Source organism: Ambystoma mexicanum, chromosome 14 (genome assembly GCF_040938575.1).
Source record: "Ambystoma mexicanum isolate Mex_15411 chromosome 14, UKY_AmexF1_1, whole genome shotgun sequence".
In the NCBI taxonomy this organism is placed as follows: Eukaryota; Metazoa; Chordata; class Amphibia; order Caudata; family Ambystomatidae; genus Ambystoma; species Ambystoma mexicanum.
In genome coordinates, this window is record NC_090940.1 from 618,592,517 (window position 1) to 618,618,767 (window position 26,251).

Here is a 26,251-nt window from a genome sequence, read left to right on the forward strand (position 1 = left end):
CCTGCCTTTTGGGCTGCATGGTGCTCCTGCAACATTCCAGAGACTTATCGATAACATTTTACAACCATACTCAGAATTTTGCAGAGCCTATGTCGATGATATTGTTATCCATAGCAAGACATGGGAAGATCATTTATACCATCTTTATACGATCATGAGAGTATTAAGAAAAGCAGGACTAACCGCCAATCCCCCCCCAAAAACGTAAACTCTCCCAATCCGCAGTAAAATATTTGGTGGGTTTTGTGGCTAATGGTTTGGTCCAACCCCAACAAAAAAAAAAGCTGTCCTCCCTAAAAATCCCTCTAAACTTGCAGGGCGAGTTCCTTAGTTTACATACTCGACCTAAGAGAAATGCACTTCACCCAAGGTGACTGGTGACAAAATATTTACAAGTGCTTTTTTTTAAACGGTGCATGTCACCATAAGCGCACTTCATATTTGGTGCAATGCTGCCAAGCATGCACAGTGAAACTTCTATTTGCGATTTACTGCAAACAAAGTGTGTTTGCAGTAAATGAAAAATACATTGCTAACATCCCCATACTCGCCAGTAAGGTAGAGTATCATGCAAATGGTACTCGCCCTTCATAAAAACTACTTGCCAATGCTAGTGGGCTAGTAGATTTTGCAAGCCCTGCACACCCTCCAAAAAAAAAGATTTATGAGCCTTTTGGGGGTTGATTGGATATTATTGCAGATGTATTCCCAATTTCTCTAGTAAAACATCTAGGCTAACGGATAAAATGAAAATTGCTGAACCCCCCAAAGATCAAATGGGAAGTAGAGGATGACACTTGTTGTAACACCCTGAAACAAGCTCTGGGTCGGGATTCATCGTCCCTCATGGATCCTCTGGAACAGATGGAAACATCTTTGTTATCACATTGGACTTCCCCCAAAATGACGCCTGAATCATCACGTATCAACATCAGTAGAGGAGCGCTACAGCAGTACCACTGCAGCCCACAGTGTTCAGCAGCGCTTATTACGGGACACGCAACAAAGGAGAAAAGGGAACTGACAAGGTAGGACGGTGCATTGCTACACTTCTATACCACGCTCGTTTTCCTCCTGCTCCTTTCGCCCACTGCCTCGTTGCTTTCCTCGCTTCCTGGCCCTTTTCTCCTGCCTTGCTCTTCTCTGGCTTCCTGTTCTTACTGGTCTTGGACCTGCGTGCCTGGCTCTTCTTCCAGTCCTGCAGGTCTCGGCTGGCTTTGGATCTTTGCTCTTCTCCCTGCCTGCCTCTTCGATTGGAATTCTCCTGCTCGTTGTTAGCTACCGCTCTGATCAGCTGTTCTTGACAATCTGGAGCGCAGCCTTCTCCAGCTTGTTATCGGCTCCCGCTCTGATTGGCAACCTGGAGCGCAACCTAACCGCTTTCCTCATCCCAGCACTCTGTTTTTTTTCTCTGTTGAACGGAGGTTTTCCCATGGACCACACGACCACCTGTCTCATCCAGGGGTCGGATGGTTAAGGGGATTGCTTCTACTTTCTCCAATTGCAGCATGGCCTTCCGGATTTCACAGGTTAGTGTACGCGTTCTGATGGATAACGTCTACCAACGGAGATGGATCAAATACAATTATTGGTGGCTGCTGTTCAGTCTCTAACAACTGAAATACAAACATTGAAAAATGAAAATGCAGCATTACAACAAGTAGTGAGCCAGCCCCTCATGGCACCTGAAATGCCCCATTTCCCCTCCTAGGGTGTAAATACGATGTGAACCCTCGGAAACCTAAGGAATACTTGGATGCCTGCACTATTCAGTTTACTTTCAAGCCAAAATATTTCCCCATAAACAGAGCTAAGGTGGGGTTTATGATCTCTATTTTATCCGGCAGGCCTCTAGCCTGGGATACCCCCATTGTCACATCAAATAATGCAGTTTTGCATTCCTATCCTGGGTTTGTGGCATGCTTATGTGCTATGTTTGGACGCCAAGAAATCATAGTCTCAGCCCAAGAACAATTGCTTGATTTGAAACAAGGTTCATTACACACCTTAGCCTACATCACCCAGTTCAAACAATTGGCTGGGGGCACAGCCTGGCCAGATGACACCTTGCTAACCCTGTTCTGTCGGGGCCTTACCGAAGAACTGAAGGATGAGGTGTCCAGAGTTCCCAGACCCCGGAGCCTGGCAGACATGATCACCATGGTAATGCAAATAGATTACCGCCTTCAAGAAAGACATGACGAACAAAGAAAAGTGCGGGTCCCAAGAGGGACAACTGAAGGCGGAAAACTACTTCCCAGGATTGTTCCTGAGGATGAACCAACGCAAGTTGGAATGGCTAGAGGGCCACTTACTCCAGAAGAGCGTAATCGTCATAAGACTTTGGGCTTATGTATGTACTGTGCTGCAAACACTCACTTTGTATGGAATGGTCCTGTAGCTCCTCCTAGGCGTTCGGGAAACGCCTCCTCCTGATCATAAAGGGGACCATGATACGGGAAAGGATATTGGATCCCCAACTGAATCATACCAAGAGCAATGACCAATCCATGGTAGTAATAGTAGTCTCAATTCAATTGCAAGGAAACCATTTTGATCATGTCACGCTCTGGTGGACGATCAATGGGCCATCCAACACAAGATACCCCAGGAAAGAAAGACCACTTCAGTCCCGGTCGAGGGAGTTTGATGGTACCCCTTTGTCGTCTGGTCTCAAACTGGACCATTAACTATGGCCATAGCGTCTCATCTTGAAACGATCCATTTCAACCTCATCAAGGCAGCGCATTTGTCAGTTATTTTGGGACTACCCTGGCTAAGACTCCATAATCCTTACATAAACTGGTCTGCACGGTCTCTATTTTTGGGTTCTGAACTATGTGTTACCCACTGTCTGACTCTGGGATCAGTTAGTCTTTTTTCTCTGCATCCAACCATGAAACCTGCCCTACGGTCTTATTGTTGTCTCCCTCCGTACATTAGCGGACCAATATGCTGGGTTTCAGGACTTATTTGAAGAACAAGAATACAAAGAACTGCCTCCCCATAGGCGAGGCAACTGCACCATTCCTCCACATCATGGAAAACCCATCTCGTTCGGAAGAATGTATGTTTTGTCAAGACCCGAGAAAGAAGTCCTTGAAGAATACATGCAGACCAATCTTCGGAACGGTCTTATTAATTGCTGAATATCAAATTGAATTAAACTGGCTTGAACACTGAAGTGAATGAAACACAGTAAAGATACATTTATTGAATACCAAACTGAATGAAATATGTTAAATGTGCACCTATTGAATGTCAAAGTGATAGGCTATTCCTTTTAAACATTGCGTGATATGAAACAGCACAACTACAAGTGTCACACAATGAACTGAGAGCAAACGGGACACTACATTGCTTAACAGACTCTTGATTGTAAAGTTGGAGTCTAAGTTCAGAAACCACTGGACTCCAAGTTGAGAAACCAAACCACTTGTTTGGCTGCCTGCATATTCTAGTCCTTGAGGAAACCTGGAAGTTCCTGGTTGTGTTACGTGTAATGGATGGATCGTGCGATCCGACAACTGCGCCTAGACCAGAGAACTACTACTTGTTGAATGAAGACTTGCTGAAAGTGAATGCAAGGTTCCTGGTTGCGTGACCTGTAATGGGTGGACCGTGTGGTCTAACAACTGCGCCAAGACCAGAGAACCCTATATGCCAACAAAGACATTTACTGTTGTGTTGAAAAGGAAAGCTATCATTGGTGCATACAGGTTTGGAAGAAGAGCATCTTGAACTGTAAAAGAGTTGATTAGACGTGACTAAAGAACCAAGCTTCAAGATGCTTCTTTTTGTGTCATTCTTTAATATTGAACTTGGGGAAGGGAATCCTGACCTGTACAAAAGTATGGAACTTTCGTATGTTGAGTCCACAAGAAGGTAAAGTGAACATTATAAGGAGCTTATTGACATTTGGGGAAGAAGAAGCTGAAGAAGAAGCCTGAGCTGGAAGTAGCTCAGAACCTGGTTTGAAACACTGTTTTGTATATGGGTGGTATACCTATACATGGGTTTCGGACAAAGACTGACTTTTTAGTTGAATTCTGACATCCTTTCCTTAGTTTCTTTAGGTAGGAAAATCCCACCTTAGTATCGGGAAAGTTAGGCCTTAATCCATCCTTACCTTTTCTTTAATAAACATTTGTTACACCTTGAATCTGTTGTCTGTGTCTCCTTGCATGATGCCAACCTTACAGAACATAAACATAGGCCCAAAGAAACACTTACATACTTGGAGTTATATAAAAAGTAATTTCTTTCATATATAATACACAAGGCAAAGATAAATCTTCAGATAGGCAAGTACTATTTCAAAGCTGATAAAACCTATGCAATAATTCAGGTGAGTAAACCACAGTGTAACAACGTATAAGGTTAATGAATGCAATTCAAAGGTAAGTAAAACTGCTCTTATAGTAACTCAGAATGTTCTGTTGTAGAAATATAATGAACAAACATCACCAACAATAGCAGGTAAGCACTTTGTAAAACCTGTAATGCTTTTCAGAGGCCTCAAGGCTTTAGCAGTCCATTCCTATCTAGGTATGAGTTCTTCAAAGTCAGATTGGAAGGAAAAGCAGGTAAGGCATAACTGTAGAAAAGGCAAGGTTCCAGAGGACTCTTCATCTCTAAAATAAATTATTAAAAAACAAGCGGCAGAAATGCTGTGCTTTGACCCAGTAAAGGTGTACCCACTATACCATTTAAGGGAAGCAGGGGTGTCCCCTGCTCCCCTTAAATGGTGTAACGGGTTCCAGCGGTGTCCCCTGCATACATTACATGGATAGTGGTGGCAAAAACCACAGCCTTTTTGCAGCGATTTTAACACATGCTTTTGTTGGTAAAAAAGAGTTCAGGGACTTCGGGGAAGGCTCCCTGAATGTGCACAAGCGTTAGGCCTGGGCAAATGTGTATGGGCGAAACACTCGAATCAGCACTCCAGCAACAAAGGAGCAATAGACTGACTCAAGGTATTTACCACGAGTCCCACAGTACCAGAGGAGTAATGAAGTTGATGAAGCCGGCCGCCTTCAGGATGCAGCAGCTGTAGACCCAGTTACCTGTTCATTGGTCGTGGTGACAAAAGGAGGGACTCTTGAAGGGATGTCGCAGCAGCAGTCGAGAGAGGGTACCGACCCCCAGCAAGGTATTTTTCATGCTCCAATGCAGATCTGTGCTTTTGGCACCTTTTCACAGACACAAATGAAGAATGGTTACTGCCTGGTCAATTTCCTTGCTTGTTCGAGCCTGCACTCCGGTGAGGGGACTTTGAGGTGGGGAATCTTGCATCTGAAGGTCTGGAATGAGTCCACCAAAGTTTCGGGGGGATTCGATCTTCTGAAGACGACGCACCACAAGATGGTCGCAGGTCCCAGGGTATTGGCGGTCTGCAGCCCAGGAAGGTCGTTGTGGGATGGCTCAAATTGCAGGTCATCTTAGGACTGATTATGCCCACCAGTCCAAAGTAGGAAGTCGTCCTCTTTGGAGCTTCCCCGTCGATTTTAAAACTGGGTCAGCACAGCAGTGGTCACTTCAACAGGCTTCTCCAGTTGCTGGAAGGTGCTACAGGTGTCTCTGGTCGTCTTCTTCCGATCTTCAATTCCAGTGATCGACTCTGCATCAGCCTCAGGATCCTCACCTTTTATCCAGGAACCCAGCCAATCGGCACTCATGCCACTTTCAAACTTAGGGGGGTGGCTGTCTTTTCAGGACAGCCAGCCCACCCCACTATAACTGGTTCCAGGCAGGCCAAAAGACGACCAGTGGACATTTGGGATCCTCCCCCAGCTTACTGTCCACACAGACACTCTGGGGCCTTGGCGGGCTTCTCAAAGGATTCCCGGCGTATACAGTCAAACCAGGAGTGCCTCCACCCAGTACGGCAGAAGGAAGGACCAAGAAAGGACAAGCAACCAAGAAATGCCGAAAAAAGAAAATGGTCATCATTTTGGATCAATGGTGGCCATTGTGCATTACTGCGGCTCTGCCTGTGATTACAAATTACACAAGTCGGTAGAACACGTCCACTGCCACCAGCCATTCAGGTATGCTTGTCACTGTAACAGAAATGTTACAAGAGCAGTGAGAATGGGGATACAGTGTAACCTCTCAGCACTCCACATAAGGTGTGTGTTGATCTCGCTACGGAAGTATCCCCCTATCCTTAGGAACATCTGTTCTCACAAGAAAATAACAGAAAATAAAAAGTGAAGCCCAAAGGGCACCCAGCAACACTGCACAAATGGTGCTGTGTGCTGCAAAAGTAAATTACAGATGCCTTAGAAAAGATGGAGGAAAACAAGACTCCATAACATAAAGTACAATAATAATGAACAAGGGTCCCCATATTCAGAGCAAAACAATGAGTTAGTGGGGAAAAAGGCACCTGCTCACTCAGAAGAACAGACCAGGAAATCCAGGAGTCCAGCAAAATGTGCTTGGGGTCTCACAGTTGGAGGAGATTTGGCATAAAAATGAAAATCTCCCTAAAACTCTCCATTTAGGGACCTGAATGTCTTTGTGCTGTGTGTGCTCTGCAAATGTGTTCCTTTGTTTCGGCGTCTCAACTGGCTTCCTTGATTCTAGGACTCCAATTTATAAGGCTTGTGGAATGCTTCACAGAAAGCAGGTCTTGCAGACCAAAAGCTTCAAATGTTGGACTGCCCAGTATACCGTGCACTTATGGTAGACATTCATGTTCTTTGTGGTGGAAAACAGTGCTGACTGCACAGATTGCCCACATGCAGGATTCCATAATGGGTTCTATGCCATGATGAGAGCCACAGTTTTAGGGGGTAATTTGGCACTAGTTTGTTCTGCCGTGATGGATAAGATGTCAGCTCCTCTGACTCCCCAGCCAGATCAACCCCTTTTTGATCTTGTAACACTGCACTCTTCCGGCACAGAATGCCATCCTCTCCCAGCACTTGGGATACTGTCTTGGCCGGTCAGCTAGCTATCGTTTTTTTAGAGGACATGGCTCTGCTGCACACTTTCAATACTTTTATCAAGAACCCAGACATCCCGACACAAGGAAAACATGGGTTCCGCTTCTAAACAATTCCAGCCACAAATGCGCAGTCTGTGTGCTTCGAAGGAAAGCATTCAAGAAGGTTATTTATTTTGAGCTAGCTTTTCCCATTCTCTCATGATCACTGTCATGATTTGTTTGGGTTTGCTACCAACTTAGCCATTACATAGAAACTGAATATTTGGGAACACATTTATCTTCAGAGACAACCAGAGACCGTCCGTACCTCTGCAGAGAGAGATGGGAGTGGCTATCAAGATTTGGCAGATGCATTATTCTGCCACAGCTACAACTTCCTTGTTCCCATCCTTCCCGCCTCACCTGATTGAACAACAGAGACCCATTTTGGAGCAACCATCCAGAGCAGCCCCTTGATCGTGCAGCTCCTGTGGCGAAAAGACCCCAAGGCAAAGGACAACTGCAGCATAAACTGCACCAGACAGTGTTGGCCCATGTTAGCCTGTGGCACCTGCAGCCGTCAACCGGCAGTGACAGACAAGGTAGGTGAGGTCTCAACAGAGGGGACCAGCAATTACTGCTGTCCATTATACTGTCCAACCCATCTAATTAGCCTATTATCAAATTGTGGGCTTGACTATGTCTAGATAGACTGTCCCATGCCATATCTTGCATCTAGGTTTATTTATTTTGTGCCCCTTAGCCATATCTTGCATCTGGGTAGCCTGTGTCCCTCAACCATATCTAACATCTAGGTAGACGGTGTCCCTTAGCCAATTCTTGCATCTAGATAGGCTGTGCCCCTTAGCCATACCTTGAATCTAGGTAGCCTGTGTCCCTTAGCCATATCTTGCATCTAGATAGACTTTGTCCCTTAGCCATATCTTGCATCTAGGTAGCCTGTGTCCCTTAGCCATATCTTGCATCTAGATAGACTCTGTTAAGCTAGACATATCTCATTAAGGATCACACCAAAGCTACTCCCCCACCCGGTATCCCAAACCTTGTAGCTACCGCCAGTACTGCTATACCCCCATTTAGCCGTTTCTCGCACTAGCCAGGTGTCCCAAATAAAGGTGCTACTATATCTATCGACTGTTGAAACCTCCATTAAGGCGTTTCACTACCTTTCCAGGTATCCCAAACCTAGGTGCCACTGTATTTCGCTGCCTACAACTCTAGGTGCTACTTTATTTAGTGTATACTGCTGTACTCCGTTAGGTGTTTCTCCTACTATCTGTTTCCCAAATCCAGGTGCTATTGTATTCAACTATCCGCTGTGGTCTCCCCATCTAGGCGTCCCTCTCGACGTCCCAAAATCTAGGTGCTAATAAGTCTTACTCTCTCCTGTAGTACCCCTTGTTAGGCATGCCCCCTCACCCTCTATCCAGGTGTCCCAAACCCGCCCTACTGCCTTGACCAGGTGCTCAAGGCCAGGTAAATACACATCTAGTGTTGTGCCTCAGTTGTACGTACCCCTCTGCTCAAACACATAATCTGATGTACACTTCCCACAAGCTAGACACCATGCCACACAGTGGACAAACCAGAGCTGCATGCTGGCACAATGGTAGGCCTGATGAGAACCCCCACACACAAAACCAGCCACCACCAACACACAGCCCATCATCCCAACCATGCACCTTGTCAACCTGCTCCCTATACATCTCCTCTATCCCCCCTCCTCGCCAGTCCAACCACCCCCTGACCTGTTATGCCGACCCACATAGATCCTGCTCCTCTCAAGAGCGGCAAGATGTAGAGAGGGAGGAGAAAACTTTGTCCCCCGTAACATACCGGACCGCATGGCAACCCATGTAAAAAGGTCTTTCCACCCCTGCCGCTAATCACTCACTCACACACTCTGCTCGCACCTCTCCCCAACAACATAGCACCTGGCCAAAACCCCAAACTCCACAACCCCTCCCACTCACCCACCCAAAGGTCATGGAAAGGCCCAGACCAAGGCCACCTCAAGTCCCTTCTATCATCATCCATCCTTCATCCCAGATCGCAAACCTTTCCACCACACTATTGGACCAAACCTCCCCACCCAACCCGGTCCTAGCCCTATTCTCCTAATCTCCCATCCCCACTGTACCACATCCACCCCACTGTACCTCCTCCCCACACCCCTCACTGCCCACCTCTTTGCCCCAACCCACCGCAACCCCCCGTCCCCCTATCACCCTCCCCAGGCCACATCCTTCCCAACCTCCGGCCACCCTGCCCACCTTCACTCCTGCCCCTCCTATCATTCACACCCGTCCAGCACCTGCAAGGATACCCCCCTCCCCCAACTGTCTTGCACACTCATCAACGCCAGGTCAGTCTCCAAAAACAAATTCCACATCTTTGACCTAGTTACAGAAGAAAATCCAGACATCCTTTCCATCACAGAGACCTGGTTTGCTGACGATTACGAGCCCATCACGCACAAGGCCTTCCCACCCGATTACAACCTTATTGTTTCAAACAGATTGCAAAGGGGTGCAGGACTTGCAATACTACACAAACACCAATTCTCACTAATCACCTCTGTATGTAAAACCTGTTTCTGCCATCTACAGAGTCTCAGGCATATTTTCCCTTCGCTCACCTATCGTCACTGTTTCTCGGCCATCAACCTCTCCCGCTTAGACAACGCAAACTGCCTTTACCTAGGCACACCAGCGTTTCAACTAAGGAAATTGCAAAGAATCCAAAAGGCTGCAGCACGCCTGCTCATTAAACTACCTCCCAAAGAATACATAAGCCCTACACTAAGAGTCCTTCATTGGCTCCCGATTCGTCGACTCATTACCTTTTAAAGCCATGTGCATCACACACCGGTCCATCCACAACCCCGGGCCGAAATTCCTTCAAGACAAAATAGAGCGCTACCACCCCTCAAGGAGTCTCAGATCTCGCACAGCATCTCGCTTAGTGGTCCCACTTTACAACTCCTCCAGACTGGGCGGATGCTCGTTCTCCGTCCAAGCACTGATCATCTGGAACTCCATACCCCTACACATTCGCAATATTGAAAATCACCTGCCATCCACAAAGGCCCTCCAAAACCTGGCTTTTCCCTCCCTTTTCTTGAAACCCTCCCACTTCTCCAAACTATATTGCTGAACCCAAACAAGACAACGTTCCTACCCACCAATACCACACAGATGCCGGCAGTGTTCGCAACGGCTCACCCTGCCAAACTATTGTCCGCCCCATACACAACACTCCTACCCATCAACACCCCAGCGATGCTGGCAGTTTACGCATGAGGCACACTGAAATACACATTGTCCTCCCGAGAAACACAACACTCCTACCCACCAGTACCTCACAAATGCCAAGAGCATTAGCAGAGGCACTCTGTAACAAACTTATCATAGTCCCTATTGTCCTCCCTAATCCCCCACACCCTGCTCCCTCCGTGGAGACCATGAATAGTGAGACCAACCATTCGCCTTGGGCAAAGAAAAAACACTGCAGTCGAACTCTGGATCCAAGCATACGGTACCTATACCATACACTACATCTGTGGACACAGGCATTGACACACATCCATGCACCATAAATGCAGCTATGGCTATGCCATTACGGTCTAGCAGCTCACATAGCCGTTCACGCTGAAACCCCTGACATACCTCAACACCTCTGCCACTAGTATACAGCGACAACCAACGCGAAAAACAATTCAGTCTAGCTGGGCACACATCGAATCGTCAGCAATAGCACTCTATCCTAAACCACCAACAGCGCCCACCCACGTGCCTGACCTCCGGGCTGCTTGCTGGAGCCTAGCCAGCCACCGAAGTCCCAACTCTGCAATAATGCACAAAAGCATATTTTAATGTAATCTCTTAGCACCTTCTACACGTGGACTGTGGTCACAGAGGGCGTTCCAAACACAAAGCGCATTGAGGCCATATAAATGGGGAAAGAGTGCTTTATAAATAACAAATACAATACACGAAGTTAGTAGGGTGCCCCCACCGAAGAATCCTAATTTGTGATCTTATCCTACTCGAAAGTGCTTCTGTAGTTTTGGCATCTTTGTTCAGGAAAATGTCTGACTTCTATTCCTAAATCACCTATATGATGGTTTATTGTCCTTCGCTGTAGACTGGCATGCTGTTCCTTCTGCTTGCAACCTACAGATGTTAAGAGACCCAAGGAAATCTTGCAAAATCTCCCCTCCACAAGCCAACACGATTTTGAGACCCTTCTAGGATACCCCGTCTATGGCCTTAGTTTTGTATTAGGGAAGGGTGGAGCTTCTGATTCCTTCAGCTTTTCAGGCAGGCCACTCTCAGTCTATGGGACAGATAGTTGTACATTCCTATATGGCAAAATTATAGAATGTTTTAAAGATTTATAGTAGGTAAGCAATTGGGGACAAATGTCAAGTGCCTGACCCATTAGCCCCTCCAGGCATGTTCATTGATACTCTGGATAGAGCCTCCTGATCGTTGTCCTGTGCTCCTAATTTCCCTTCGAGTCCCATCTACACCCTCTGGGTAAGTGTCAGTTTACAATTTCTGCCATCTTGGAAGCTCTTATGATTCCCATGGCGGCGTACTACAAAGATGCCCCTTTGCTACCGTGGGTGAGTAACTTCTTCCAGTCAGTGTGACAAATTACTAGGTGGTGGCAGAGTAAACTTGAACCATAGCTGTGCTGCGTGTCATCTTACCACTGTACCTTTGCTGTGTTTGTGTGCAGGGTGTTGTAGAGGAGTGGGGGGCAACTGGTGAAATCGTATATGATCACTCTAGACATGCACTCTGGCTTGGAGCTCGCAAAGGTGCTCTGAGTGGGTATAGCCCTGTATACCGCAAAAAAGCCTGAGACGGTTTAATTGGCCTGAACAACATTGATTGGCTGCCCACTTGAGTTGCTGCACTGCATATTTACCTTGTCAGTTACTGGGATGTGATCCAGAAGCAAAACTCACCCAATGACTACAAAAGAAGCTGTGCTGCTGCATCTCCTGACCCCTTGGAACTCAGACTTCAAAGCTCTGTTCTTTCAGCGACCAGAGGCAATTGACTGATACTCCCAACACAGGATCCGGTGGGACAGTTCAATCTGTACCCTTCGCTAGGAGTATGTGTTAGCAGCAGCACTGTTATGATTCAGAGGCTCTGGGTGGCGGTCGCTGCTGTTGGGCGTTTTTTTGTCACCTGTACTTGTCTAGCATGTCCCTGGTTTCATTCCTACAGCTTGTGGCCCTCAATTGGCTTGCCCTGCAACTTTTAGGCCATATCGTAGCTTGTGCTTGCCTGTCTGGGGTCACCATGCTGCAGTCCCAGAAAGTATGTTGCTTCAAACTGCCCCATCTTCTGAATATAATTTTTGGGGTCCCCAAACTTCCACTGGGGTCTTGGTTTCATTCTTACCGGCATGGAGTCTTTAATTGCAGTTCCCAAATCTCTGTCTGGGAAATGTGCCAGTGCTTATTCTGGACAGCACTCTGCAACTTCAGTATCAATGCAACCGCAGTGTACACTCTCAGGCTATCTTCTGTGGGATCTACTGACTTGGTCTTGGTTTCATACTTGGGCCCCATTATCTTCAATTGCCGGACCTGCATTCTCTGGGTTGAGCTCCGACTTGTGGTGTTACTGCTGCAATGGATCTGAGCAGTGCAGCTTTCAGACTTCGTGATGTTGCTGATGGGGGATTAGTGGCGTTTCCTGCTGCATTTTGTTCCATCCTTGCCCTGTGATCTTAGATGGGGTCACAATTGCCCTTTATTCAATCTGAAGCTGCTGTTTCTTTGCCTGACGGAGTTCCCTATGATATCAGCTGGGGTCTGGATCTTAGTTGGATGACCTTGCCCATTCGGCAGACAAATGTGGCATCTCTTGCCGGTGCTCCAAGGATCCTACTGTAATGAGGCCCTGCCTCCTTTTATCACTACATTCTGAAGTCTCTGGACTGCTTTTGAGGTGCAGGTTCTGCTCCATTGGACGCAGAATCTTAATTTGAAAACCGGGCCAATCCACTAGACAGCCACAGCACTCCTGGCAGCTGCTCTAGGACCCACCTCTGCAAGCTTGGAACATGGGCTGTTCCAAGACATTGTTTAGCTGGATCTTGTTTTGGGGAGGGGTCGGCGGGTGGCCCCAAAATCTCCTTTGCACCTTGTTTGTTGGTCTGACTTTTTGTAGGGCTCCCTTACTGATCCCTCCCCGTGGGCAGAACCCTAGTTCTGCTGGTTATGTCAGAGCTCCTCCCCACACCGAATCTTTAGTGGGGGCCCTCCTTGGTCTGCAAGTCTCCTTGGAGCTCAATGTGCAGACCTACTTCCTATGGCCATTGGCTTGTGTTGGGCTACTGACTAAAATATCAGTGATGTCGAAGGGGCTTGGGTCCTCAACATTGACCCCGATGGACAATGTTTACTTTCAAATGCGAAGAACCTTTTTTGGTCTTGTTTCTGTGTATTTTTCCATTAATGGCAAGTTACTTAAAAATTGTATATGTTCTTTTTGTACAACTTTTTTATAAAGACTAGATTTTCACACCTATATTTTCTGCGCCATGCCTTATTGATCCCTTAAGTGTTTACTGTAGCATTTAACCGTCCTTAACTTTACAAAGCGTTGGTCTTGTCCTCTTTGGTATTCTACCACTTGGCTAGTCAGCTGAACTTTAAGGAAATACCCTGCAAGCCCAGTCAGGCTGATATATCCAAGCCCTGGAAGTAAGACTTAAAATAATGTTCTGTGCGCCAACTCGTACCAGAGCTGCCTCTTCTGGACAGTCTGCTTCTCCCAGGACGGCAGGGGCATCTTCCTAGAACTGGACAGCAGCACCATCAGCCGGTGCCAGAGGTTTCTGTTCGGCACAGCAGCATCACCATTGCCCCCTCCTGGTAGGGGCACAGGAACACAGCACTTGCTATTGTTAAACTCTCATCTTGCCAGAACCTGAGTGATGACTGCCAGTGAGTGCAAATTGCTGAAGAGACCAAACGGGAAGATTCACCTCACTTGTATTGCCTTTGGAAAGGCACCATAGTGACCGATTCAGAAGCAAAGCGCTAGTTAGAGCATTTGCCCTATCCTTTACATTGCCCTGTCCTTACCATTGCCAACCAAGCAGCATTGGGACCGGTAGCCCACTCAGCCAGTCGGAAGCGTATCCATCTCTTCCACAATGGCTGCATCTAAAGTCTTACAGTGCATTTATGAATGATCTTTTGTGAACTGATAGACGTCTACAGACGTTCTCGATTGGAGTGTTTGTCACTAAATAACCGTATAGTTGGGCTTCACTTTTAGAGCCTTTCTATTTTTTTCTCCCAATTTGGAAAGTTAAACCTGTAGAACCCAGTGATTTTAGAGCCACAATCTTTAAGGCCATACATTTTATTGCACTTACCTGCACTTGGACAGTGAGTCAGTTACTAGTAGTATTTCAAAATACTTCCTTTTTATTTCACGAGGCAAAGGTAGGTCTTGGAATGTGTTTGTTTTTTTGTTTTTGTCTCTCCAGAGGGTGGGGGTCGATTGGTATTTTCATGTTGATCCGTAGATTTGTACTATAGCTTTTTTTTTACTTACTTTGATGCAAAGAAGGTCTAGGGGAATCCAGATCTCAGGGCTCTTAAATTGCACTGCACTTGTTCCTCTCCACTCTGTGCCACACTTTTCATTCTCACACCTCGGCGCCTCCTTTGAGACTCCTCCATTCGCAGGCCCCCATGTACTCCTTTTACGCTTCTTTTCTTGCCACTGTGTGCCCCTTTCAGACTTCTTTGCACGCCCATGTGCGCCCCCTTCAGGCTTCTTTCTGTACCCCCTTTTCAGGCTTCTCTCCTCGTCCCTCTGTGCCCCCTTTTCAGGCTTCTCTCTGTGCCCCCTTTTCAGGCTTCTCTCTGTGCCCCCTTTTCAGGCTTCTCTCTGTGCCCCCTTTTCAGGCTTCTCTCTGTGACCCCCTTTTCAGGCTTCTCTCTGTGACCCCCTTTTCAGGCTTCTCTGTGACCCCCTTTCAGGCTTCTCGCCTCGTCGCTCTGCGCCCCCATTCAGGCTTCTCTCTGTGCCCCCTTTTCAGGTTTCTCTCTGTGCCCCCTTTTCAGGTTTCTCTCTGTGCCCCCTTTTCAGGCTTCTCTCTGTGACCCCCTTTTCAGGCTTCTCTCTGTGACCCCCTTTTCAGGCTTCTCTGTGACCCCCTTTCAGGCTTCTCGCCTCGTCCCTCTGCGCCCCCCTTTCAGGCTTCTCTCCTCTTCCCTCTACGCCCCCCTTTCAGGCTTCTCTCCTCGTCCCACTGCGCCCCACTTTTAGGCTTCTCTCCTCGTCCCATTGCGCCCCCCTTTCAGGCTTCTCTCCTCGTCCCACTGCGCCCCCCTTTCAGGCTTTTCTCCTCGTCCCACTGTGCCCCCCTTTCAGGCTTCTCTGTGTGCCCCCTTTTTAGGCTTCTCTACTCGTCCCTCTGCGCCCCCTTCAGGCTTCTCTCCTCGTCCCTCTGCGCCCCCTTCAGGCTTCTCTCCTCGTCCCACTGCGCCCCCCTTTCAGGCTTCTTTCTGTGCCCCCTTTTCAGGCTTCTCTCTGTGACCCCCTTTCAGGCTTCTTTCCGTGCCCCCTTTTTAGGCTTCTCTCCTCGTCCCTCTGCGCCCCCCTTTCAGGCTTCTCTCCTGGTCCCACTGCGCCCCCCTTTCAGGCTTCTCTCCTCGTCCCACTGCGGCCCCCTTTCAGGCTTCTCTCTGTGCCCCCTTTTTAGGCTTCTCTCCTCGTCCCTCTGCTCCCCCTTCAGGCTTCTCTCCTCGTCCCTCTGCGCCCCTTGTCAGGCTTCTCACATCTCTGCACCTTCTGCTGGCCTATTGTTCCTTTTCTTGTCCCTGTACATGTCCCCATTCTCATCACTGCTGCATTCTATTTCCCCAACTTGCATAACTTTATTCTCTGCCTCAGGTATACTTCACTGTGCCCGAGACTTCATGCCTGCCCAGTTCCAACTCCGAGTGCACATGCAACACTTTGCGGCCAGAGGTTAGTCGGCTCCAGGAGCAGGTTGCTGAGTGTCTGGCGGAGCAGCAGAAGCTGAAACAAGAGAACACCCGGCTGTCCGATGAGCTGCAGAGGCTGAGCTGCAACTTCCAGGACACCAGTCAGGTGAGCCCGGAAGTGAATCCCTGATGGTGCTCGTGGCGGGTGTCCAACCTTCCGATAATTGAGCACTAAAACCATTCTTCAATAAGTCATCATCCTGATGACGCCTCCTGTGCTGTAGAATAACACACATGGCAGCCCTCTTCCATGCACTCCAAAATGTATAGATTCATTTGGGAACCAGTTTAAAAACAAACCATCGTTGCTTCAACATGTACAGGCCCCAAGTCTATTTTCTGCCTTTCTGTCTTTACAGCTCAGTCAAATGGTAATCAAGCAGGGAGAGGCGATCCAGGTGTTACAGAGGCAGGTGAGTGTGTGGATGGGTGGCCATCGTAGAAGCTGTGTTTAGTGAGGTTGGATTGGGCGAGCTGTGACTTGGAGAGGCCTGGTGTTGCTCGTTGTGTTTACAGAGAGGGTGCTGCGTATTTGGAGTTCGATTTGAGGCAGTGAGTAGACACTACTGCCTGTTCCAATGTAAAGTGTGGAGCTTGGTTAAGGGTGAATGACTATGCTATAGCTGTGTCATGTGTTCTGATTTGCTCCTTGCCATCCCTTGTTCTAAGATCGTTCATGTAGACCTTTCTTTGAACAGGTGGAGTACTTCTTCAAGCTCTCTCGAACTGCTGCTGCTGGCACAGATGGCACCAAAGAAGACCCGGAGGCAGATCCGAAGCAGGACTCTGATGCAGAATCCTGGTGTTTTCTTGGACCTGACCCATACCGGTCTGTGCCAGGACCTGGAGTTTAGTCTGTGATGTGGGCTGCAATGTTTTCATCACCACCACATTAGTAACTGAAAGCCAAGCACCTTCATGTGCTATGATGCCCCAGGCTGGGAGGAGTGGGCGCTGTAGAGGCGCGAAGGTGGATGCCTCACACTGTGTGTACACCTGTGTCAGGGCCTGGAATGTGGCTTCACGATGTTCGTTGGGGCTAGGACCGTGCTGGCTATGCATGTGATATCCACTCTTAGCCACACCACTTAAACCGTTGGCTGTTCCCACCACACTTGCAGCATTGAGTGCATGTGTAAATGCACAGCATTGGAAATATTGGTTGCACTCACCAGGATTGAGGGCGCAGCCAATCCTAACTTGCAGAAGGTGAAGCCAAAAGAGCCCTATGGGGCAGGTTTCCTATGTGGATCCTTCATCCAGCAGAGACACCCTATTCTGTGCACCCTACAAATAGACATGCATTGCCAGTGGAGAGTGTCCGGTGAACCAAGAAGACTGCTACATGGGTGCACAAGTCAGTACTTTTAGGTTCTGGGACATTGGCACAGTTTGGAGTGCTTCCACAATTGACTGAGCATTTGGATCGGTAGCAGCCCAGAGGGCAGGCAACTGCGTTGATAGGATGTTTGGGACGGGAGATTGCCTCGGTACTGCTACCGTAGGTGTGCTTTCCACTTCAGCTTTACAGGAAGTATGCCTGAACAAGTTCCTACAGCATTGACTCAGCACAGGCTTCGAAGATGGTGTGTTCATTCTGGTTCAGCATGTGGTGCCACTACACACTGTGTGGTGGGTGTTATCTTGGTCCTGGCTCAGTGGAAGAGCGCAATCTGATATGCTAGGATTGTAGGAATGAAAAGGCTGTGGGGAACGTCTCCTTCACTTACCACATAGCCTCCTGTGTACCCTCTGCAGATCCCACGGGTTCTATGACCCATGGACTGTTTGGGTTTAGTTTGAGATGACGCTCTTCGTTGTGCTTAACCATGCTGGACAACAGAAAGTCTGGCACTCTTGGAGGATGCCCGCTTGGCCACAGACTGAATCCTCGACAGTCATTGGCAGAATCCCGGCTCCCACCCCAGTAACCACACATGTGAATTATTATTAACCCAACTACCTCTTATAATACATAAACTGCAACACGTTTGAGCAACCATGTGACTAGACCTGGCACCACTGTGACAGATTATGTATGTTTTCTTTCTAATAGAGGTGTGTCTGGCATCTGCAGCACCATCTTCCAAAGAGTGAGGTAAACAAAGCACGCCTAAGGGCAGCACTATGTGAACGGATGTAAAGCATGGCCCCAGAATAGGATAATCCAAGGCATCAAGGCTGTGTGATGCGAATCTTACCTGCAGCTATAGGTCCCCAATATTATTGTCTTCTATATCCTATGCACGGAACCGCTGAAACCGAATAGCTTGGCTTACCATTTAATTTGAAAGAATCTTTTTCTGATCATATTGTCGCATATAGGTGTTTGCCCCCTCATCTTGTGTTAAAAAAACATGTAAGTACAGACACCCCAGAAATATAAATATGCAATATTAGTGACACCCCATTATCTAACAAAAGCCATATGTTAACGTATTGTAAACAATTTAATAAGGTCAGAAATGTGCATCTTCGTGTTTTGATAATGCAGAGTCCATCCCTGCCCGCCCCCCGCCTCCCCCCTTAGTGACTAATCAAATGCAACTTGTGTATAGTTTGGCTATATCCACAGTTTGTGGCAAGTGTGGTGAAAAGGACATGGGCCAGAAGGTACTCATGATAATTACATCTGCTGCCTTATTCTGCATGCTTGGGATACATGCGATCTTTGGCAAAAAAACTAGGCACAACGTGTAGCGGAGGCTACTGGCATACCTACTTATGTAAGCCTAAAGGTGGGAGCAAACAGACCCTAAAAACGCAAAGCGATAAAGAGTAGCAAAGCAGGTGATTCCTTGGGGAACATAACCGGAGCAGGTGGTTCCTTGGGGGGAACGGAACCGGATCTTCCCAAGGCTCCTCAACGTTTTCTCACTTTCTTATAAGGTAGTTGATGTAGCAAGGTAGGCTCTACCATTCGGCCTCTCTCTGAAATGCCTATGTCACATATCTTTTCTATTACATTTTGCAAGTCATTTCTTCTGAAGGCTTTATAGGCAGCAATAAAATTCTCGCCAGTGAAAGTCTTATTGGCTACCTCTAGACCACGACCTGTGCTGAGAACGAGAGCAGTGACAGGATCTTGATCTATAGGATCTTGACCATCTTTATGCGGTTCACCAAAAGGACCTTGACAATGGACTCCTCCGACTGATTCCTCTCAACATTGAAGGTGTTTGCGGGAATATCGAAACCAAGGGCCGTTCCTGCATGAGCACAGAGAGTGATGATGATTCGGGGATGCCGGTCTCGGCACCATAGTTACCTCCAGCAATGGTAATCTCATGTTCACGTCGAAGCTGATGGCTTCTTGAGACTTGTGCGTCTTCTCATCGTTTGTGGTAGCGACACCAGTCTTGTCTTACTAGATGGGTCTGCCATCAACCATTTTCCAAGTGCCATTATTTTTGTTTTTGAATGGCCAAAGATTCTGAGTCTGGAGGCATTTGTCCTCTGAATGACCTTTGGAGATTAAGATTCCAATGTTTCGTCTTGAGCCAGGTTTTTCCCATTAGCCTTTTCGCCCCTTCACAGCATTTCTTTTTTTTTCATTTTTATAGTGGCTTGGTTTCTTTTTAACAATGGGCTGCAGTCTACTGTTCATATCCGGCCTGGTTCTTGGAAGTCAACCTTTGGCAAAGATCACAGACATAATCATCGTATGGATTGGGACGATAGGTGCCATTTAAATGGGGTCCTGCACGCCGTGTTCTTTTTGCCACGCTTGCCACAAGTCCTCAATAGTGATATTGTAAAACTGTACGGGAGACAAAGAGCTACAGCCTGCTGGAAGAAATGGAGAAATACAGTCTGCAGAAATTATTGCCACAGTCTGTGAACAAAGTGTTCAGAGAAAAATTAACAGCTATAGCAGTCCTCTCTGTAGTCAAAAACAAATCAAGAGAACCTCCCTCGTGGAATGCCTCTCCTCAAGGGCGAGAACATCTGGTTTTTGAACTCTGAGAAAGGGTGATGCACACATTTAGGGAGCGACGTAACACTCTGATGTAGGACCTCAAGCAGGCATGGTTTCTCTTGGTCCAGGGGTCTATATCCTTTGGCTTACTGTATATTTTCAACTACAAGCCTCAGCAGCTGGAGCCACCGTAGCTAATAGAGCGGGATCATACGAGTTGTAGTACAAAACATCTGGAGAGCCGCAGTTTGTAGACCCATTTATATTTAGTATAGTAGAATTTGCAGACCTAAATTGGGCAGGGGAGCTCTCAACAGGACTTTCTAAGTATTACTGTAGGCTTGTGTGTGGACTTTTAGCAAAGAGATTAGATAGCCTTGTTTGTACGCAAAGTTGGCGTTATCTGCAGTCATTTGTCCTTTTGAAGGTTTGTTATGGCCAACCGTACAATATCATGCTGGGATATTCTGTTCCTGCCCAAGGCTGGTAGTGGTTTTGGAGTGAAACAGTCACTATGGTGGACTGTGTGTCTAGCAATTGTCCTCCTGGCCAGAGGAAACCATAAACGTGCAGTCAACTGAGCTGGCGATTGACCACACTACATAGCACAAGCAGCACCCAAACCAGGAGAAGTAAACGCATAAATGGAACACATTGGACTTCTGCCGCAGAGAAGTTGCAGCATTTTAGTCTTTACCTTTGGAATTTGGGGACTAAAAAAATGGTTGTTGGTAAAGCATGTGAAAGGAGAACAACCCAAACTCGGATTGGGCGGGAAAGAGTAGTAAGACTTCTTTGTAAAATACTTCCGATTTCAAGGATCAGAACATAACTAGGGGGCAGTATTGTGCAAGTAGATGGGCTGTATCCTGGGTATTTGTTACCCCAGTATGGCTTGATCTTTGTGCACGGTGGGCTTGTTATCCCCTCATCTGGAGCTATGCCTAGGCAGTTTAATTTGTATTACAGTATGCAAAGCCAAACAGCTTGGAGAGGATTGCAGGATAGATGGTGAAACCTCTGCAGTTTTAGTCTCTGCGTAAAGTCCACTCTTGCCCTCTTCAGTCCAGTACTGGATGGAGATGTTCCAGAGAGTAATGATTGTATCAATGAGAAGGACATGGTGTTCTGGAAAACTCATACATGGGTGCAAGGAGTAGCCAGGGCAATCCTGCAGGCACGTTCCCAACAAAAGGACTTGCACAATGGAAATTACAATGAACAAGGTGGTTTTAGTGACGATGTAGAACATAGGGCTGGTGATAATACAGACGGGACCGGCAAGAGAGAGTTACAAGGGGTTATCAGTGCGGTTACTATATTGGAGTGAGGGATTAAGCTGTGAAGAGGCATGAGCTGGCATGGACAGTCAGCTTTTATTATGAAGCTGAAGGTGGTTGACCTTTATAGTCTTTTTGAATTTTAATGGTGTATTTCATTTCAGTAGGCTATGTGTTTCGGTGGTGGGAGGCTTGGGAGGGTGAGCAGAGACAAGCAGATGCACAGTATGGGCGAGGGACGGTGTGCAGGAACAAAGGATGTGAAGTGGGCATTAACTGGTTTTGAACACAGCTAGGTAAGAGGGTGGTAGCCTATGACTAGATTTGAGGACCAGAAGCAGACATTTGTAGAGAGTACATAAGAGTACTAGCCTGCGTGGATACAATGACGGGGCTAGGTGAGTGAGGAAGATGGCAGGTTGTAGAGGATGTAAGTTGGGAGGTTGAGTATTTTGTGACATGGCTCAAGAGTACAGAGTAAGTGCTAAGAGGTGGCGCAAGCAGTAGTCTAGTCGACTATTTTAGCTTGGAGGTAATGAATAGTTGTAGATTTAGATTGCTGTCGAAGAGGACCCCTGAGATTGCAAGACTTGGGGGAGGGGCGGGGGTAGGGGTTATTGAGGAGGTCATGGGCAGGGGGGTTCCAGAAGAGCGGAGGAGTGGGGCATTTTGTGCAGAGCGGTAGAAGTCTCTGGTCTTGGGAGAGTTGATCAAAAGCATCCCAAGTTGTGACACGCAGACACAGTCTAAGAACTTCAGTGACCGGTCTGAGGAGAAGTCACGAAAGAAATAAGACACATGTGCCACCCACAAAGCCGTGGTACATGTTATCATGGTTCCATGTTACAGGTGATGTGGAAGCCAACGGTTGTAATTATTTGTGGGGTGATCTCGGGATTTAGGGTATATGTAGAATGTTTGCTTTTTGTAAACTAAGAAAGATGAGAAACCACTACTTTTTTTAGGGTACAGGTGGCCTTTTTATTCTAAGTAGGGCGCATGAGGAAAGTTATCTGGATTCTGGCACTGACTGTCTCAGCATTGTATTGTGGTTGATTAGAAATGTAGCTTTGTTCACTTATTTTTGTCTGTTCTCGAGGACATGGTTGGATAATTGTTGAGAAGTTATTAATTGGGGTGTTGCAATTCTGGGAATCTATTAAAGGAAAGAACCAGCGTGTAAACTCCCGATCCAACATCATTAATGTGCCAAAAGGCCCGCCTACGTGGGAGATGATGCCCTAGTTGCTCAGATCTCAGGAAGGAGGTGGGCTATACTGTTCAGGATCTGATATGCCAGAGAGAAACAGCCTCCTGTACAAGTGAAAGCCCTTCTGTAGTATGGGTATTGATGAACCACAGATGCCAGCTCAGAGTACAAGTGCAGGCACTTTGTACCAAACAACTGAATGAGTCGGAGAGGCCCAGTTCTGTGCTATGGAGATGCTCAGACTCCCTTTCATACCACTCTTTGGGGTGCTTGAGATGCCCAGCTCTGGATACAAAGTCATTGTCTTCCTTATCACATTCGTTCCTACGACAGAGAAGCAGAGCTTCCGACAGGCAACCTATTCTCAAATACACCTAATGTGCCTTCAGGTCCCCACTCCAAATACAGGCCTTTCTGTAGCAGCCTAGATGGAGATGGACCTGCAATGTTCAACCTTTGTTACACGTGGAGTGGAAGGACCTTTTGTACCACACCTAATGTGCCTTAGATGCCTATTGCTGGATACAAATTCAGGTCCTTTTTTTTAAAAAACCAAATCTGACATTTCCAGCATCAGTTATCCCTGAAGGATGTATGCCTGAGATGGCCAGCTATGTAGATCCAAGCAGGCTTTTCTGTACCACACCCAGCATGCTTTGGATGCACATTCCGGTAACTCCTTACCAGATCTTGTTGTATCTGAATTTTCCAGCCTCAGTTACAAGTGAAGGCCTACAAGTTAAGGCTGTTATGTACCAAACGCCTTTAAGTGTCTCAGATGACCAGCTGTGGCTACAATTGAAGGCCCTTGTGTACTGCACAGCCGTACACGTGAGGCTTCCTCTACCGCTCAGTTTGATGTGCCTGAGATTTCAGGCTCTGTAGACTAAGGCAGCCTGTTCCGTACTGCACCCAATGCGCCTGAGATGCCCGCTTTAGTTGCAAGCTCTCATTCTTCAATCCCATGTTTCGTGATATGCCAGTGATGCCGAACAGTAGGCCGACAAGCTATTCTTTAATACATCTAATGTGCACAAGATGCTCAGCCCTAAATACAACCATGGGCCTTTCTGTATCAAACCATTATAAACCTTAGATGTCCGGTTTCAGAAATACTCAGGCCTGTATGTTCATCCGTTGGATATGATTATGATATGATTAGTTATTTATAATGCACTTAATACCCAGAGGTTTCTAAGCGCGGACCGAACCTGCATTGCTCTGTGTCGTCTTGCTTCTAAGGTGAGCACGTTGCCCCTAAGCTATCCTCCAGAGTTGTGCCAGCGATGACAATCTCTGTAAACCAAGGTGTGTCTGTGATGCTGAGCTCTGGATACAAAGGCAGGTCTTTCTCAATGATGGCTTAAGCTGATGAAGAGTTCTCTGTCTGTAGACAGACACACAGCATACTCTGACGCACCTGATATGCCGAAGATGCCCATCCATGTTGAACAAAGGCATCCTCCTCTGTTCCACACATTTATATACATGTAATCCCCAAAGGCAGGCCCTTCAGTGCAGCACCTCCAATTATGGGAGATATGCAGCCCTTTGGAAAGTGGTAGGCCCTGTTGTACCTTGTCAGCATGTGCTTCACTAAAGTCCTTGTACCATGCTCTGAGAGTGAGAGGACAACTCCTTTACCACAGTCCTCAAAGTGCCTCACATTGCTGTTTTTTTTTTGTTTTTGTTCGTATGGTTCACGGCAGACTTGCACAACACATTGCTCTCCAAAGAGGAACTAAATGCTTGGTAGCAGATATTTCACCATTGCACTTGACGTGACGGGGAGTGAAGTAAACCCACGAGTAGTCATTGCCCTGCACCATGTTCATCTTCAGTTGCATGTTCCTGCATCCAACAATCATATTGCATCTCCTTAAGTTTGTGACTCTGGAGCTGCTTCAGTGATGGTTTTGACGTGTTCCCATTACAATCGGTTCGGGTCGTATTGTGAAGGGTTGAGGTTGGAGTGCAGCAGCTTGTAGAGTTTGTTAAATAAAACATTAAAACCCAAGATATGTTGAATGTTGGGCTTTTATTCTTTCATACTTGTTTATGCCTTCTTTCAAGATACAAGAACACCCCCAAAGGAACATTTCTGTCACTCTTGGCTATCTTTAGTTCTGCTACATTCAATCTCTTCCATCAAAGAATATCAAAGAATATAGTAGTGATTGGTGCTTTGCCTCTTAGGTCCCTAAAGAGAAAGGGAACTGCTACTGGCAGAGCTCGGGCACCTGTTTTTGCTCTCCTTCTGAGGTGGGTGCACAACACTAGAAAATGTGTCTTGCACTGCAAGGCCCGATAGCCTGATGTTACATATGTTTGAGATGGGAGGCATAGAGCTGTTGGGTATGGGCCAGTTTGTGATTGAGGTAGAAAGGATGCAGCAGACTGGTATGGATCAGCTTTGCTTGAGGTTGGCCAGATGCAGCAGTCTGGTATGGATCGGCTGTACTTGTGGTGGAATACGTGCTGCAGGCTGGTATGGATTAGATGTGCTTGAGGTTGGCCAGATGCAGCAGTCTGGTATGGATCGGCTGTACTTGTGGTGGAATACGTGCTGCAGGCTGGTATGGATTAGATGTGCTTGAGGTTGGCCAGATGCAGCAGTCTGGTATGGATCGGCTGTACTTGTGGTGGAATACGTGCTGCAGGCTGGTATGGATTAGATGTGCTTGAGGTTGGCCAGATGCAGCAGTCTGGTATGGATCGGCTGTACTTGTGGTGGAATACGTGCTGCAGGCTGGTATGGATTAGATGTGCTTGAGGTTGGCCAGATGCAGCAGTCTGGTATGGATCGGCTGTACTTGTGGTGGAATACGTGCTGCAGGCTGGTATAGATTAGATGTGCTTGAGGTTGGCCAGGTGCAGCAGTCTGGTATGGATCAGCTGATCTTGTGGTGGAATACGTGCTGCAGGCTGGTATGGATTAGATGTGCTTGAGGTTGGCCAGATGCAGCAGTCTGGTATGGATCGGCTGTACTTGTGGTGGAATACGTGCTGCAGGCTGGTATGGATCAGATGTGCTTGAGGTTGGCCAGATGCAGCAGTCTGGTATGGATCGGCTGTACTTGTGGTGGAATACGTGCTGCAGGCTGGTATGGATCAGATGTGCTTGAGGTTGGCCAGATGCAGCAGTCTGGTATGGATCGGCTGTACTTGTGGTGGAATACGTGCTGCAGGCTGGTATGGATTAGATGTGCTTTTGGTGGATCACATGCAGAAGTCTTGTGTGAATCAGCTGGGCTTGAGACTGAAGGGATGCACCAGTTTCATATAGATCTGCTGTGCTTAAGGTAGAAGGGTTACAATAGTTTCATATGGATCAGTTCTGCTTGAGGTGGAAGACTTGCAGCAGTTTTGTTTGGATCAGCTGTGCTTGAGGTTCACAAGATGCAGCAGTCTGGTATCAACCGACTGTGCTTGAGGTAGAAGGATTGCAACGGCTACATCTGGTTCAGCTGTGCTTGAGGTGGAACAGATGCAACAGTTTTGTATGGATCAAATTATCTCCGAGATGTTAAGGATACAATCCAAGAGTTGAATATGATAATGCTTGGTCTTTTTGTGAAAGCACCTCAGAGTCCTGGGATTGGACTCCTTTTTCCACACTTTTATTTATTTTAATCCAACCATAACTTGGCGCTTGGTCACCTAGATCATTTTTATAGTACCTATATGTTAAGGTTGCTACCAAGGGGAGATTCCATTTACACCAAAAGGTGCAGCTTTTTCCCCCTGGACACATTTGCCTACTAGTCTTATTTATGGCTCCTTGCTAGCTAGCTGCAGTTTAAATGCTCTTAGCAGCTCTCCTGTGTAGCTGGGTGGGGTGAATCTTTTC

At 47.2% G+C, this 26,251-nt stretch overlaps 1 protein-coding gene across 1 annotated transcript in view; it reads left to right on the plus strand.

Annotated features, from left to right (window-relative positions):
* Nucleotides 1–24,418, plus strand: part of NEK9 (NIMA related kinase 9) — a 311,507-nt gene extending 287,089 nt beyond the window's left edge. Inside the window, exons 21-23 of the mRNA XM_069638052.1 lie at nucleotides 15,898–16,098; nucleotides 16,352–16,405; nucleotides 16,691–24,418. Of these exons, the coding sequence (XP_069494153.1) occupies nucleotides 15,898–16,098; nucleotides 16,352–16,405; nucleotides 16,691–16,846 (411 nt within the window). The 3' untranslated portion in view covers nucleotides 16,847–24,418. The remainder of the gene's footprint in view (nucleotides 1–15,897; nucleotides 16,099–16,351; nucleotides 16,406–16,690) is intronic.
* Nucleotides 24,419–26,251: the final 1,833 nt, after the last annotated feature.